This window comes from Dermatophagoides farinae, chromosome 8 (genome assembly GCF_024713945.1).
Source record: "Dermatophagoides farinae isolate YC_2012a chromosome 8, ASM2471394v1, whole genome shotgun sequence".
In the NCBI taxonomy this organism is placed as follows: domain Eukaryota; kingdom Metazoa; phylum Arthropoda; class Arachnida; order Sarcoptiformes; family Pyroglyphidae; genus Dermatophagoides; species Dermatophagoides farinae.
Window position 1 is genome coordinate 3,843,696 of NC_134684.1, and position 15,853 is coordinate 3,859,548.

At 28.8% G+C, this 15,853-nt stretch overlaps 2 protein-coding genes across 2 annotated transcripts in view; one reads left to right on the forward strand and one right to left on the reverse strand.

Annotated features, from left to right (window-relative positions):
- Window positions 1–114: 114 nt before the first annotated feature.
- Window positions 115–15,853, reverse strand: part of LOC124495658 (uncharacterized) — a 29,665-nt gene continuing 13,926 nt past the window's right edge. Inside the window, exons 2-9 of the mRNA XM_075733408.1 lie at window positions 5,972–6,384; window positions 3,737–3,959; window positions 3,598–3,663; window positions 3,366–3,536; window positions 3,208–3,255; window positions 3,044–3,124; window positions 1,802–2,095; window positions 115–1,722 (exon numbers count right to left, since the gene is read on the reverse strand). Coding sequence (XP_075589523.1) covers window positions 1,403–1,722; window positions 1,802–2,095; window positions 3,044–3,124; window positions 3,208–3,255; window positions 3,366–3,536; window positions 3,598–3,663; window positions 3,737–3,959; window positions 5,972–6,384 — 1,616 coding nt within the window. The 3' untranslated portion in view covers window positions 115–1,402. The remainder of the gene's footprint in view (window positions 1,723–1,801; window positions 2,096–3,043; window positions 3,125–3,207; window positions 3,256–3,365; window positions 3,537–3,597; window positions 3,664–3,736; window positions 3,960–5,971; window positions 6,385–15,853) is intronic.
- Window positions 324–1,255, forward strand: LOC124496307 (motile sperm domain-containing protein 2). The gene has a single exon (XM_047059819.2). It carries the CDS (start codon window positions 324–326, stop codon window positions 1,107–1,109), a length of 786 nt encoding a protein of 261 aa, XP_046915775.1. The 3' UTR covers window positions 1,110–1,255.

Sequence of the window (15,853 nt, forward strand, 5' to 3'; positions counted from 1 at the left end):
TGTGAGAACGAATAGTGAAAAAAAACAAGATAATAACTTTCATTAGTTGTCATCATCATCATCATCATCATCATTGCTGTCGTTCAAGTCATCAATTATCAAAAAAAAAAAAAAAAAAAATCAAAACTTAAACGACAAGTTGCTGCTGTGCATTTTTTCATTTATAAAAACCGTCAGTCATTTGTTCAAAAAAAAAATTTTATTTTTATTTCATTTCGAACAACATTGTCCACATAATCAAATTTCGAACTGTTTTTTAGTGTGTGTTTTTTTTTGTTTTGTTAAATCATTGTCCAACATTAATAACATCGAACATCGAAAACATGTCAGAAATTGAATCATTACGTGTACGTTTCAATAAAGAAGTGGATGAAAATCCATCACTATATCATCCAATTGATGTAGAACGTGTACAGAAAGAAGAATGGCAAGTTAAACGTTATCTACAAGAATTTAATAATAACGAAGAACAAGCATTTGAATTGATGAAAAAAGCATTACAATGGAAAAAAGAATTCGGCATACATGATCGTACTGATCAATATTTTCCATTAGAATTTTATGATTCAACTGAATTTCTTGGCCGTGATAAACAAGGACGTTATGTTCAGCTTGAAATATTTCGTAATCAAATTCATTTTAAAGAATTAACACTTCTTTATCGCCAATATGTTGTCCATAATCTTGAACGTATTGATCGTATGGCCGGTGAACAAGGTTTCATACTATTGATGGACACTAATGGTGCTGGTGTTTCCAATATCAATCTAGATTTGACTAAATTTAAATTAAATGTCATTGAATTATATCCAGGAAGTTTGCAACAATTTTTTGTCATCGATCTACCATGGTTATTGAATCCAATTATGAAAATAATTGTAGGTTTTATGGCTGCCAAAATACGTGAAAAATTAGTATACATTAAACGGCAACAATTATTGGATTATATGGACGAAGAAAATCTACCCGTATCATTGAATGGTAAAAAAGATAAGTCACATATGCCGGACAATCTTGAACGATTGGAAAAATGTTTCGAACGTTTTGCATTGAACGAAAAATTTGTCGATCAATATTATTCAACAAGAAAAATTAAACGATCCAACTAAACTGGTGTGGTGACTAGAAACAAAACAAAACAAAAAATTTCAATGACAAATCAATAACTAATTCATAACATTTCGACATTTATTGATTGATTGATTAGACAATGTATAGATAAATAAACAAAAAAAAAAATTTGTACTCTTCCAAATGAAAATTGATTAATCATTAATTAATTAATGACTGAATGAATTCTGGTCTAGAAAAAAAAATATGAATCACTTTAGTGTTTGCTAAATTGAATTTTTCTGTTATTTACAATTAAAAAAAATCATCAAAGTGTGTGTGTGGTGTCCAATTAAACAATGAATGATTTCATCATGTAAACAAAACACAAGATTGTAATTATTGGTTTTTCCACCATAATCATCGTTGTTTTTGTTGCCGTTGTTGCCGAAGATGATGATGATGATGATGATGATGACGATGCTTGATGTTGATAATCATTGTAATCATAGTTCTTATCTCCCATCAGATTGTTGTTATTATTATTATTGGTCAAATTATTATTTGATTGATGAAAATTTTGCAATTGTTGATTCTGTTGCCGGCCTTGATATGTATAGATATATGTTGGCCATGATGATAACATGTATGGTGTAGATGGTGGTGCAATTTCTATTTTTTTTTTTTTTTAACGAAAACGAAAAAATTTAGTTTTGAAAATGAAAACATTGAAAAATTTGAATATGCTCACCATATAAACGAACTAGACCTTCTTTTTCACCCAATACATTTTTGGCAACACATTTATAGCTACCGAAATCTTTTTCATCCAAATTGAATATTCGTAATTTCATTTTTGTACGATATGATTCATGTTCTTCATTCATTTTATATTTGGTCGTTAATGATTTCGGTATCGTTTGGCCATCATAACGAATCCATGATGTTATTGGCCGTGGTGATGCTTCACAACGACATTCCAATTGTACATCACTGCCAATGGTTGATCCGACCAATTGATTGGATACTTTGATTTTTGGTCGAACTAAAACAAAATAGAATGGAAAAAAAACAACAACAACACAAATTTTTAAAATTCTCAGATTGTCATATCAAAATTCAATTGTAAAATTTTCCATTTCAAGCACGATGTATATGCTATGAGTATTAATAATATTGTACTTGAAAGAACAGTGCAGTAATATTTTGTTGTCCACAAAAAAATTCGACATCCTGCCAGGAAATCAATCGATCCATCGATCGATCTTTATTTCGAGCTAAAAATGATGAAACATGATAACATCATCATAATCATTAGCTAGTAGAAATGAAAAACAGAATTGTTGATTAAATTTAATGTTTTTCTCCAAACTATCGTCGACATTTTTTTTTTTAAACTTGAAACAAAGAAAGGTCTCTGGCATTTTTTTTTAATGAAATCAAAATACATTCGCACTAAAAACCAATCGACATTTGCACCGTGAAACGAATGTCGATTACATCGATATATATTAATCGCGATGTTCATCATCATTATAAAACATTTCTTTCGAATGGAATTTTTTGTTTGACTTTGCTTAGAATAGTCTTTTTTTTATTCTGTTTTAGAATTCAAGAATTTGTTATTATATAGAACAGAAAATATTCTCATGATATAATCATGATCTTTATCATATATTCAAATTAGTTGAAAAAGAATGTCTTCCAAAGTAAAAAGTAAAAAAATGCCTGAATCGGCAGAATATAGATTTGTTAATGTTTGAATTTTGTTAATTATCACTACTACGTTTTTCGGATCGTCAAGAAAATCCTCCATTATCACTATAATCATCATCATCATTCGAATGTTCTGGAATGTAATTTGTTGAACAATCCAAGAAGCAAAAAAAAACAACAACAACAACATACTCTTGCGGAGGCAGGTTTTACCCCCCCCTACCACCACACAGTAGAACAGAAAAATCTTCAATTCCGATATATTGCAATCACTTACAATTGACATGTACAATAATCCTTTTGCTTACACTTGGAGGCACTGAATTGGATGCTATACAAAGATATGCGCCCATATCATCTGTTTAATAAAACAAAAAACAAAGTAAAATAAAGATTCGTTAATTAAATAATTTCTCCAATGGTCATTCAATTTGTACAAACCTCTGGTTACTTGAGTAATGTTAAGAAATTCTCCTTCAACTTTTTTTGCTGTTCATCGATGATGATGATGATGATATTTTTAAATTCATAGAAAGAAAAGATGGACAGTTAATTGATTTTTTTTTTTGAATATGTAAATGAATGTTCATCATTATTACCTGAATATCGTTTACCACCATAAAGGCCAAGATTGATATCTTTATTATCTTCACGACGCCAAACAATATTTGGTGTTGGATGGCCATTTGCACGACAATGTATGGACAGGCGATGTCTTTCATCAACACTAACATCTGAACTGGTTGCATTATAATCGATTGTTGGGGCAACTATAAAATCAAACAATCAATATCACAAATATCTAATAATACAAGAGAATAGAGTACTTACCAAGTATATCGAGAAAGGCAGCTTGACTTATAAGTGGCTCGGTATTTATCTGACACATGTACCATCCTGATGATTTTTTAAAAGTAAAAACGATAATTTCTTATTTTACATAAAGAAATCCTAGATCATCATCATTTACCTTTATCAATTGATTTCACCTGTTTAATATAAAGGAACCATTGTTTTTGATTATTATTTGCAACACGAAAACGTTGATCTTTTGTTATCAATTGTGTTTGTATGGAAATTAATTCCGGTTCAATTGTAGGAAAATTTTTGCCACCACCATCACCATTACTACCACCATCACCATTATTATCATCATCAGTATTATCGAGTGTTTCGATTTTTAGCCAGGCAATCTAGAAAAACAAAAGAGAAAAAAAGAATTCAATGTAATTTTTTTTCCATTTCAAACATTAGTGAAATCAGATTGAATGAAAAAAAAGGGTTAACAGTAGTTTTCCGGTCATTTTGTCATGATTGAAAATTAAATTATCAATGGACGGTGTTGGCCGACCAACCAACCAACCAACCAACCAACCAACAACAACGTAAACGGTGAACTCAATTAATCTAAAAACATTGGTAGTATGAAGAAAAAGTTTGGAATCAAATGAAATTAATGAACCAAATGTACACACTACAGACAAAAAAAAACTCATTTTAGAAATGTTTCGAATTGAATTTTGATTCAAATTGAGAGAGAGAGAGAGAGAAAAAAAGGACATTTCATCCACACAACAACGAATGGAATCAACTAAAAAATGATGTGAAAAAAAAAGAAAAATTCATCTCCACAAACAAACAAACACAAACTATATCGGTTGACAAAATCTAACCTAATCTAATCTCTCACATAGATAGAGAATTCTGGGTTTCGATTTTTTTCTTTCTTTCGCATTTTATGCTGAAAAAAAAGAAATAAATAAATATTATGTAAATGTAAACAGCCATGAATGTGATATCATTCATCTTGAAATTGATCCCATTCATGGGAATAAATTTATCATCGAAAAGGATAATATTTTGGTCAAACGGAAATAAATAAATACAAGAAAACGGTAAAAGGGATTTTTTATCATACTTTACTTAAACAGATTATCACAACAGTGTTATATATATATATATTCAATCATCTGTCGATTGTGATCGATATAACTTGGATCCAATAAAAAAAATAACCAAAATCATTCAATTTCGTAATGTATTCATCAATTTTGATAATTTTTTTTTCTATTTATCATTCATACATCAATTCCAAATTGAATCCATTCAAATATGGATATGGATATCTATCATTTTGGTTTCTTTATGTTTCAATTAAAACAACAACAACAACAACAACGGGTTGTGTGTTTGAGGTTTTTGTTTGCATCATCTGTGATATATTCACATAAATTCAAGACGATTGACTAAAAAAATTCTGAATTATTCCTTCCATATATATATATAGTCAATGTATCAATCTATCAATATTGAATTTTTTTTCTGTTTTTTTTTTGTTTTTAATAAAAATTGTCCTTGTCGCATAAGAAAGAAAGAATGACAAAAAAAAGAGTCTTATGAGGATTTTTTCTTTGGACTTGTTGTGATTGCGTACTGAATGTAATGTGTGTGTGCTTGGAATACGGAATCCAGTTCATCCGATTGTGTGTGTGTGTGTGCAATGAATGTGTGTGGAAAAAAATGCGCCATACAAAAACATGAATGAAAACAAGATTATCTCATTGAATACATGAACATCCGACAAAGGGGAAAAAATGATGTGCGTGTGTGTGTCTGAGATATAAATGAATTAATAACTTTTTCTTTTTCGTTTGAAAAATTATTGAAATTTTTTTTCTTTACTCAATGGAAAAATTTTGACGAAGGATAAATGAACACAGTGTGAATGTTTATGCAGAATTTCCAAGTGTAGAAAAAAAAATGCAGAGAAATGTCACTTTTAATGAATAATATGTTTCTATGAATGAATATTCGTGATTCATTAATTTTTCCTTCCAACTACAGTAGTGGCAATTTGTTATTCAAGATGGCAAAAGTGAGAAAAAAAAATAAACGTCCAACGTCAATTAGTTAGTGTGAATGAGAAAATGGTTCAGCCAAAAACAAAAAAAACTTTTAAAAATTAAGATCCATATATACATACATTATATATAATGATGGTGTTTTGTTAAAATGTAAAATTTTCAAAATGAAAATGAAATTCAAAAACAAAATTTCATGCAATATAATTGAATTGAAGAAAAAAAAATTTGACGGAAATTTTTGTTTTTGTTTTTTGTTTTTTGTTTTTACTTGAAAATAAACAGAAATTTTATGGAAATTTCATCATGATTGGTTTTCGTTTTTTTTTTGTTTGTATACAAACCTTGTATGAGCCTAAATGATTGACTGTACATTCAAATACAACATCACGACCAAGTGCGATTGTTTGATTTGATATTTGGCTTATGAATTCTGGTGCATCTTTACCACCAACACCACCACCGCCAACATTATCGTCAATCGTTTTTGTTGTTGTCGTTGTTGATGATGTTGATGTTGATGCCGTTATTATGGACGATGATGATGATGATGATGGAAAAGAGGCAGAATATTTCTTATTATTATTATTATTATTGTACAATGTTGATGAAATAAGATTGGATGCAAAATAATTTGTTAAAGATCTTATTCGATGATTTCGGTAATCACGATGATGATGATGATGATGAGGATGATGTTGATGTTGATGATTTGAAATTTCGTACATCACATTATTGTTGTCGACAAAATGGCAATCTGAACAAAAAAGGAAAAAAAAACAAATTATTGATATTGATATGTCTGTAAAAACAAATGCCAGTTATTTTCTTTCGTTCTAATCAATAACACTAATCAATTGAATCGCGTGAATTCGTAAACGGGAAAAAAAAGAAAATTTTAAAGCAATTTAAGCCAAATATACATAAAAATGGGTTTTTCATTTCGTTTTTTTTTCTCATAATAACTATGATGATGATGATAATGATTATCCATTTGTAAAAATGCACAGAATCCAAAGAGAATAATAATAATAATAATATGTAGGTATAGGTATAGATATAGATCGTTTTCAACATTTTAATATCCAATTCTTGTTTTTTTTTCTTTGCTGTTTTCAAAAAATGAATGAATGAATGAATATTATTATTATCATCATCATCATCATAATCATTATTATTATAAGTAAAATTGGTAGAAAAAAAAATTAATATCGGATTCAATGATTATAACCGGGCGGCTACTCAATGGTTGTTGTTGTTGTTTCAATTTGAATAACGGGTGTGTTGGTTTCATCATCATCATACATGTCGCCATGATGATGATTCTTCAGGTTCATTTTTAGACTGCTGGCTAGAGTTCTTTTGTTTTTTTTTCCATTTTTGATCTCTAATTTGATATTAATTATATGTTTTTCTTCTCTTTTATATTATTTTTTTCCACTGAAACACGATGATGATAATTATGTTTTGAATGAGCTACAACAGACACACACTGTTACTTGTAACCATTGGTTGTTTTTGGTTGGTAACTGAATGAAAAACTAGTAATAAATTCATCACAAATGACATATACACCAGAAAGATCATGATTCTATCCAACATTTGAATAAATTTGGTCGTGTGTGTGTGTGTGTGTATTTGTTTTGATCCATTTTGTGCACAACAACGACTAAATTATAATTATTCGTTGTTTTGCAAAAAAAAAGAGAAAAAAAAATTCATCAAAAGGTCGTTCGATGTGTTTGCGTTTTCATCGATAAACATTCATTCAAATTTCATCAATCAAATATGTGTGTTGCAATTTTGTCATTCATTTTCTTTTATTTATATGATAATAAGGATAAACATTGACGATGATTTACTTATTGGAATGATAATGTTTATTTTTAATTAAAGATGGATTATCTATGCATTATTATTATGTTATGTAACAAAGACATTATATCGTTAATAATAAGAAAAAAAAAAGAAAAAGAATCATGAATATTTTTGTCTTTTTCTTTTTTTACGAATAATAATGATGAATAATCCACACAGACACATGAATTACATGTCGTCGACAAACAAATAGTTTTTTTCCACAAATCATCATTTGTACACACATACAAATAACGATCAAAAACAATGGGCGTGTATTTGTACATGGACAACCAACCAACCAACCAACCAAAACAAAACAAAAATAGGAAGTTAATTGATAGAAAAAGGCGACAAAGAAAAAAAAACACGGTAAAACAAAACATTCATACATTTGAATAGGTCACATCAATCGTTCAAATTTACAAATAATCATACAACAACAAGCAAAGGAACAAACTGTAAACATTATAGACTGGTTTGCAAAAAAAAAACTCATCACCCGGGAATGAAAAAAAGAAGAAAAAAAATCAAGATAGAATCATCATTGTCATTAGACTTTTATTTTATTGTTACTATGTGTGTTCCGAACCAAAATGAAAGATCCAGAAATAAATGGAATCGAATCGGCACCATTTTGGAACAAGAACTGATATAATCTTTGTATAGCAACTATGTTTTTTTCTAATTCACTGGTGAAACAAGTGTACCATTTATTCATTCATTCCATTGTTGAATTCGAAATTATATGAAATCTTGATTCCATTTAACTAGGGATAACAGACACACACACACACACTTATGGATCGACAAGATCATTATGGTTAAACAACAAAACTATGATGTTGTGAATAGTCAGATGATGATGATGATGATGATGATAATTTGTTCGAAATGACCATACTATTTCTACTCTAATTATCGAATCATCCGTTGGCACCATCGATCAATGTTGTTTTTGGTTGTGCTGTGCTGTACTGTGTTAATGTTAACTAACAAAAACAGAATAAAAATGACAAAACTAGAAATTGTTTTTCGATTGTAAACAAAAAGTGAACAAAACGGTATTCATCATCATCACCATCATTAGTCGTTTGTTCAAATATGAATTTTTGTTGTTGTTGTTGTTGTTGCTCGGATAAATACAAAAAGCAAAACAAACAAGGCATACAATTTATTTTGACACACACACACACACATAGTGTTTCTAGAACATAGTACTGGATTATTATTATTATTCAGGAAAAATGGACTTTCTTATGAAAATTTTGTGTGTGTGTGTGTATGGACCGGTTTGAATTTTTTTTTTTCATTTTGTTTTGTTTTTCATTCCAATATTGTTCCATGGAAAGCATTTTTTGATTATTTAATTTCATTTCACTTCAATGGCAACATTGCACATTTTTATATGTATGTTTTTTTTTCATCAACAAAAAAATTTTTCCTACAAAATACATACACACACACACACAGTCGAAGCAGAAAAAAAACTTAAAAGTCTGAAAAACTAAAGAGAATCCAAAGAATTGACTCGGCCAACAACAACAACAACAAAATGACCACCGCCACCACCATCATTATTATGTATTTCAAATACTTCAACGTTTTGTTATTTTTCATTTGAAACTTTTTATTTTGTTTTTTTTTCTCTTTTTTTTTGGTCTCAAAAACTAAATAATAAGGTTACTGCATATTGTTTTTTTGGGGGCATCTTTTCATCTTTGAACAAAAGCTAGAATAAGTTTTTTTTTCATTTCTTCATTGCCAAACTACTGGCCACTGTGGTGGTCCAAATAATTATAGTTGTCCTAATATTTGGATCATATACGTAAGTTCATACATTCCGGTTTTTCATTCCAGAATCTAAATGTATTCGATGGATTCTGTGATGCCGATTATTTAAACGATTATTCGACGACATAACAAAAAGATAAACAGAGTCATGATGATGTTGATGATGATTATATGTTTCATATGTTTTTTTTTTGTTTCAAATCATCAAAACAAACAAACAAATAAAAAAAAACATGCACACACACACACACATGAATGATTATTGCATCAAACAATATATTGTTTAGACAATTGCTGAGTGATGATAAAGTCGTCGTCGTCGTTGTAGTAGCAGAATTTCAAAATTTTGTCAATTGAATAAATTTTTTACATTTTCAAATAATAAAAAAAAATTATCATGCTCCCACATCATGTAAATGATTCATTTATGGTACAACGAAAATAAAAATGAATGGAATGAATCTAGAATTTTCCATTTCGTTTCCAGAAATATATGGTGTTGATGGAAAATGATTTTTTGTAAAATAAATGACATATGGATAATCATCATGTGATTCTATCCAAACACAACATTAGGGTCATAAAATGGTAAAAAAAAACAACAACAACAACAAAATAAAACAATCGACAGACAACAACAATTTTTGATTTGTACCGAAACATAACCATTATATATTGATGATATATATGGTATAGATATTCAATCGGTAATTCGTTTATGTTCAAATTACAGACAAAAAAAAGGGAAGCAAACAAACAGAATTGAAAATTGAAAATTTCTCATTAAAATGAAATTTTTACTGATAACCAACCAGGCCAATCACTCAACTATATTATGATTTTTACAATTGCTTGTTTCATAACCGTACAAATTGATGGTTTTTCAACTGGCCAAAATTTAACATGACATGAAGCAATGATGATGATTAGGATGATGATGAACAAAACTAAACTAAATAAAAAATAAAAAATTCAAGCCCGCTGGTAATATCATCATCATCATCATCGTTTTTTTTTACAATCTAAAAACCCAACGTTTTTCCGTACAAAATGCATTTCATATCGTGTTTGATATTATTAGGAGCCAAGAAATAAGATGAGAAAAAAATTTTTTTTTTTTTTGAGAAATGTGAAAAAAAACTGAAATAAAATTTAGATTATTATTTTATTATATTACATCACATCACACACATCATACACACACACACACACTGAGACATGGTGGGATTATTATTTATTTAAGGCTATGAATCTTTGCGGCCAGTGAAAAAAAAACAAACTGAATGAATGGATGGAACATTCACATAGATAGAATTCGATGGCCATAGAAAAATGATGATGATGATGACCAATGGGCCCAAGAAGTAAAGAAAAGAATTATGGCTTGAAAAAAAATCCAGAAATTTGGTTCTGTTGTGGTTGTTGTTGTTGTTTAGAAATTTATGAAATATAAAAAAAAAAATTTAAACTTTTTTCACTTCAATTTTAACCTAGTTTCAGTAGTTCAATGTATATTCTTTTCGCCAAAAAAAAAATGTTATTTTTTCCTGTGTTTCCATATCCATATCGCACGCACACATACACATACAATGTGTGCAATGGCCAAATGGGAATTGATGAAAACGGCGCGAAAATTTTCATTTTCATTTTTATTTTCGTTTATTTTATGATTTTTTTTTCACACTTTTTTTTCGGATATTGTTGTCGGCCGCTAGCTAGACTATTTTTTTTTTGTTCATTTCATCATTCGTATCGAAATGGATGAATGATAGTTACCACATACACATATTATCAATGTATTTGTATGGGGGTTGGTAGAGGGCAGGTAGATTGATGTTATTAGATTTTTTTTACTTTCGATCTACTTTCTTATTTCATTCAAGTATTGAAATTTTCTATTTATTTTTTTCTTTGTTGTTGTTGTTGTTGTTGTTGGCTGCTGTAATTCGACAGTATTGCTATTATTGAAAAAACATCTAGACTATAATAACACCACACATTATAGTGTACAACTAAAGATTACAAATCACAAAAAAAAAATTTTTTTTTTCCTTTATAACACCTATATTTTTTTTTTGTTCGATTCAATCCATCTATAATATCAATTTTTGTTTTCTGGTTAGAACCATACACAAGTTATAAATCGAGGTATTAAGAGGAAACATATGAGAAATAGAAAAGAAAGAAATGAAAACTTTCATCATCATCATCATCATCAATGGATGGAGGGGTACAAAATGGTCCAAAAACTTTTTTTTTTTGTTTGGAACAATTGATGATGATGATAACAACAACAATAAAAGGTGAATGAAAAGTGGTTAATAATCATCGCAGACACACACACTTGTTTTTTTTGTTATTTTGAAAGAAAAAAAAAACATGTGGCTTATTTCACAAGCCCATAATAATGGATTGAATTGTTTTTTTTTTTTTGGCCCAGGTTGAAGAGGTTATATTGTGCCAAAAATAAAACTGTTATTTCAACTGAATCAAAATGGACAAGTAAGTAATGTGGTGGTGGTGGTGGTGGTGTTTGAATTTCATTGATTGTTGATGAAAAATTGGATTCAACGACAATGATAATAATTGGGTGAATCAATTCACAAGAATCTCTTTCTCTCTCTCTCTATATTGATATTTAGATGATTCATGATTCTTTTATTGTCAATTAGATTCTTGAATCAAAAATAAATCATGATGATGATGACAGCTATCATTATCATTGATTAAAAAGTTTTTTTGGCCACGATTTTGATATGATAAGACAAAGTAAAAAAAAAACTATTAAATTCACAATTTCTTTTCAACGAATACCAGCTCCGAATATTCGTTATGAAAATGTATTCATTGTGTTTGCCTGTTTGTTTGTTTGTTGAGAAATTCCAATGATTATTTGAATGTTTTCATTATTACACTGGTGTTGATAATCAAAAAAAATGGAACAAAGTTATGTTTTGGGTGTTTGTTTTTGTTTTTTGTTTCTGGGTGGCAAGACAAAAAAAATTTTCAAAATATGCCCTTTGGGTTATTAATTTCAAAAACAACAATGATTATGATGAATGAAAATCAACAGCAGCAGCTGCAGCAGTATACGCCCATCCATCAACTACTACCAAACCATTGTGATGAACAGGAAAAAAATTCAAACGGCATTTTTATGCAAATTCATCATCATATATATGAATTGCATTCTATTTCTCAAATCGAGAATTAAATTCCATATATATAATTATTGAGTGTTTTTTTTATGAGTTTTTTTTGTGGAATTTTTGTTATTTATTCTTTCATTCTTTGTAATTTAAATATATATATCAAATGTTCAGATAATGAACAGAATTGTTATCATCATTTCCATTCGACAAACGAATATGATAATAATTCTATTGACCATGATCATGGGTCAGTGTCTTTATTATCATTATCATTATGATTTTTGTTTTGTCCAATGTTTGACAGTTTTGAATGCAAATGATTTAGTACAGAATCATATGGTATGGAAAACTTTTGTCTGTGTGCATATGTATGTTTGTATGTCAATAATTTATCTATTATGGCCACAACATTTCATTGTTGTGTAATGTAGAATTTATAGTGATAATTGAGAATTTTTTTTTCTCTCTCTCTCTTTCTCTCATTGAAATATCAATCAACCGATGATCGTTAAAAAAAATCTTTGAATGCTATCAATTTGTTGATTATTTATTCAATGTTCCGTGATGGTTGAAACAAACAAACAAACAAAAAAAAATTTTCAAAAATTCCACATACTTTCTCCATACTGTGTATACACAAATTCAAATAAATGATAAATTGATAACTTTTGTCCGAATCATTTGTTTCTTAACACAGCACAGGCTATATATATATTATTCACTTTAAATGTTTTTTTTTCTTTTTTTGTTACAATTTTCACCATTTATACACATAGTATATATATTCATTCACTTTTTTTTTATATTCTCATTTCTCATTATCCATTCGATGTGTGGACTAGATTAGCATTAGTACCACCACCATGATGATGTAAAGGCAATGAATGAATATAGCGATGATGATGATGATGATGATGATAGTAGATAGCGACGAACACAAACGATATTAATAGCCATCAATTTATTATGATGATGATTACCCCAAAAAAAAACTATGTATGTACATTCTTTTTTGTTTCTTTTCCAATTCTTTCTTTATTCCATGTGTGTGTGTGTGCGTGTGTATCCATATACATCCACTATATATCTACATACACACACACACACACACACACACACACACACATTTGATTCATAATTCTTTTTTTTTCAGGAATTCTCCAAAGAGATAATAATGTTTACCCATACAAGAATTTTTTTCATTTGTTGTTGTTTTTTCGTTCTTTCTTTCGTACCTACATAGTTTCTGTTTTGTTTAGTTAGTAGCTAACAACAACAAAAAAAAAGATTCCAAAGGAATGATGCAATTATACATATCATCATCATACAACACACAATACAGCAATATGGTTACAATTCTGTTTTTTTTTCCTGACTACCAATGTACGTGTGTCTGTGTATGTGTGTGAACATGAAAAATGTGCAAAAAAGTTGGATTTTGGAACAAAAAAAAAAAAAAACAAAAAAATAAACTGGGATTCAGCAGTATCAAGTTAGTGTAAAATAGTAGAGTTATTCATTCAGTGAAAAAATTTTCTTTAAAAAAAAATTTTTTTTTTGTTTATAACATGGTAAAGTTTGATTATATCATTAGTTTCATCAATCTAAACTAAAAAACTTGACTACTGGATTCTATTATCATTGCTTTGTGTTTCTAAGATTTACACACACACACACACACATACACCAAGTTTTTGAATTAATTTTGCCCATTTTTCCATTCTAAACTAGCATCCTTTTTTTCCATGTTTGTTTCAATTTTTTGTTGTTGTTGTTGTTGTTGTTATTTTGTTCTCGGGTAACCGATAATGTGACGAAAGAAAAAGATTACGATTGATTTCCAAGAACCGAGAAACAAAAAAAAAAAAAACGAATCAGCCCGATTCTTTGGATAAATGCAGAGCTGTCCGAGAATTTTTTTTTTTTGCGAATGAGAAAAACAACAAAAACAACCGACAACCGACAAAAAAAAAATAAATCCATTTTGATTATCATCAGTAAGTAACTAAATGAACACAAAAAAAATGTTGAAAGTAAAAGTTTGGTTTGCCTGAGTTGTTGTTGTTGTTGTGTTCACATTTTTTTTTCTCTTTCTCTTTAGAGATTTATCACTTGAATCACATATATCTTTTCTTTGAACGGCTTAAATTGATCCGCCGATTTTGTTTTTTCGCTTCTTTCTAGCACACATAAACGCACACACACACACACACGCAAACATCCGCAAATTCTTGCCCCTTCGCATACATTTATTTCTAAGCTGTTAATAATAACTACGATGATGATGATGATGATGATGTAAGAATCCGGTATCTATGTTTTACTTAATGAATAAGTTATGATGATTTACAGCGAGAGATAAAGAGATAAAAATATTTCTATCAGGAGAAAAAAATTCTGATGACAACTACGAACACAATATCGATGAATCGTTTGTTATATAACAGATGATCTAAATCCGGTGTCCATTAATTTTTTTGTTTATTCATAGTCAGATCTATTCAGCCATCCAACTGGGGATATTAAAACAAAGTGATTTTTAATGTCTAACTCACTCACACTTCACACTTTATACACTTTTATTTTTCATACGAATTTTTGTGTGTACCGTCATCATTAAATTTGATTTGCAATTTTTCTTTTCATGAAAAAATGAATTCCAGCGAATGTAGAAAATGAACAAACTAAATGAGAAATAAATTATTTAAAAAAATTCATCATTTTCATTCATTCGTTCAGTTGAAATTTTTTTTCCTTTTGACAATTAAATTCTGTAGCAAAAAGAATCATGTACATCGTTTACACATCATGTGATGATTTTGAATTCATTTTTTTTTCGTTTGAAATAGTACAAAACACCATGAATCGAATCGATCATGTCAATGCAAGTGTTAAACTCATATGAACTCGAATGTTTCAAGCCACTTTGATCGGATTTTCAAACAAACAAAACAAAACAAAAAAAATTGAATCCAATATTTATTTATTTTAGCCAGGAAAAAAAATATCCATCAACACGAGAATCACACAACAACAACAACAACAACAAAAAAACACAATTGCAGCGAATCGGTTCAATGGACATCTAACTGGACTTGACTTGATTCTAATAGAATGGCTAGAATTTCTACACTTGGCATATAGTAAATGTGGAAATGCATACAAATATTTCATTTGTCCACAATATATATATATATATCCAAAAATACCAAACGAAAAGAAAAAAGTAAACCATCTTTGTCGTTTGTTGTGTTGTGTTGTGTTAAATTGATTTAGTTTTTTTTTCAAATGTCTTTTTTTTCTTGCTACGCACACAGTCACTATTCATCACATTGATTTCTTCATCATCACCAAATAGGAAAAAAAATACGAGTGCGAAGAAAAAAAAATCGAAAGTACCCAATTTATTCTTTCAAACGACAA

Excerpts from the sequence above, each read along its gene's own strand:
- LOC124496307 (XM_047059819.2), top strand. The coding sequence starts at position 324 with ATGTCAGAAATTGAATCATTACGTGTACGTTTCAATAAAGAAGTGGAT.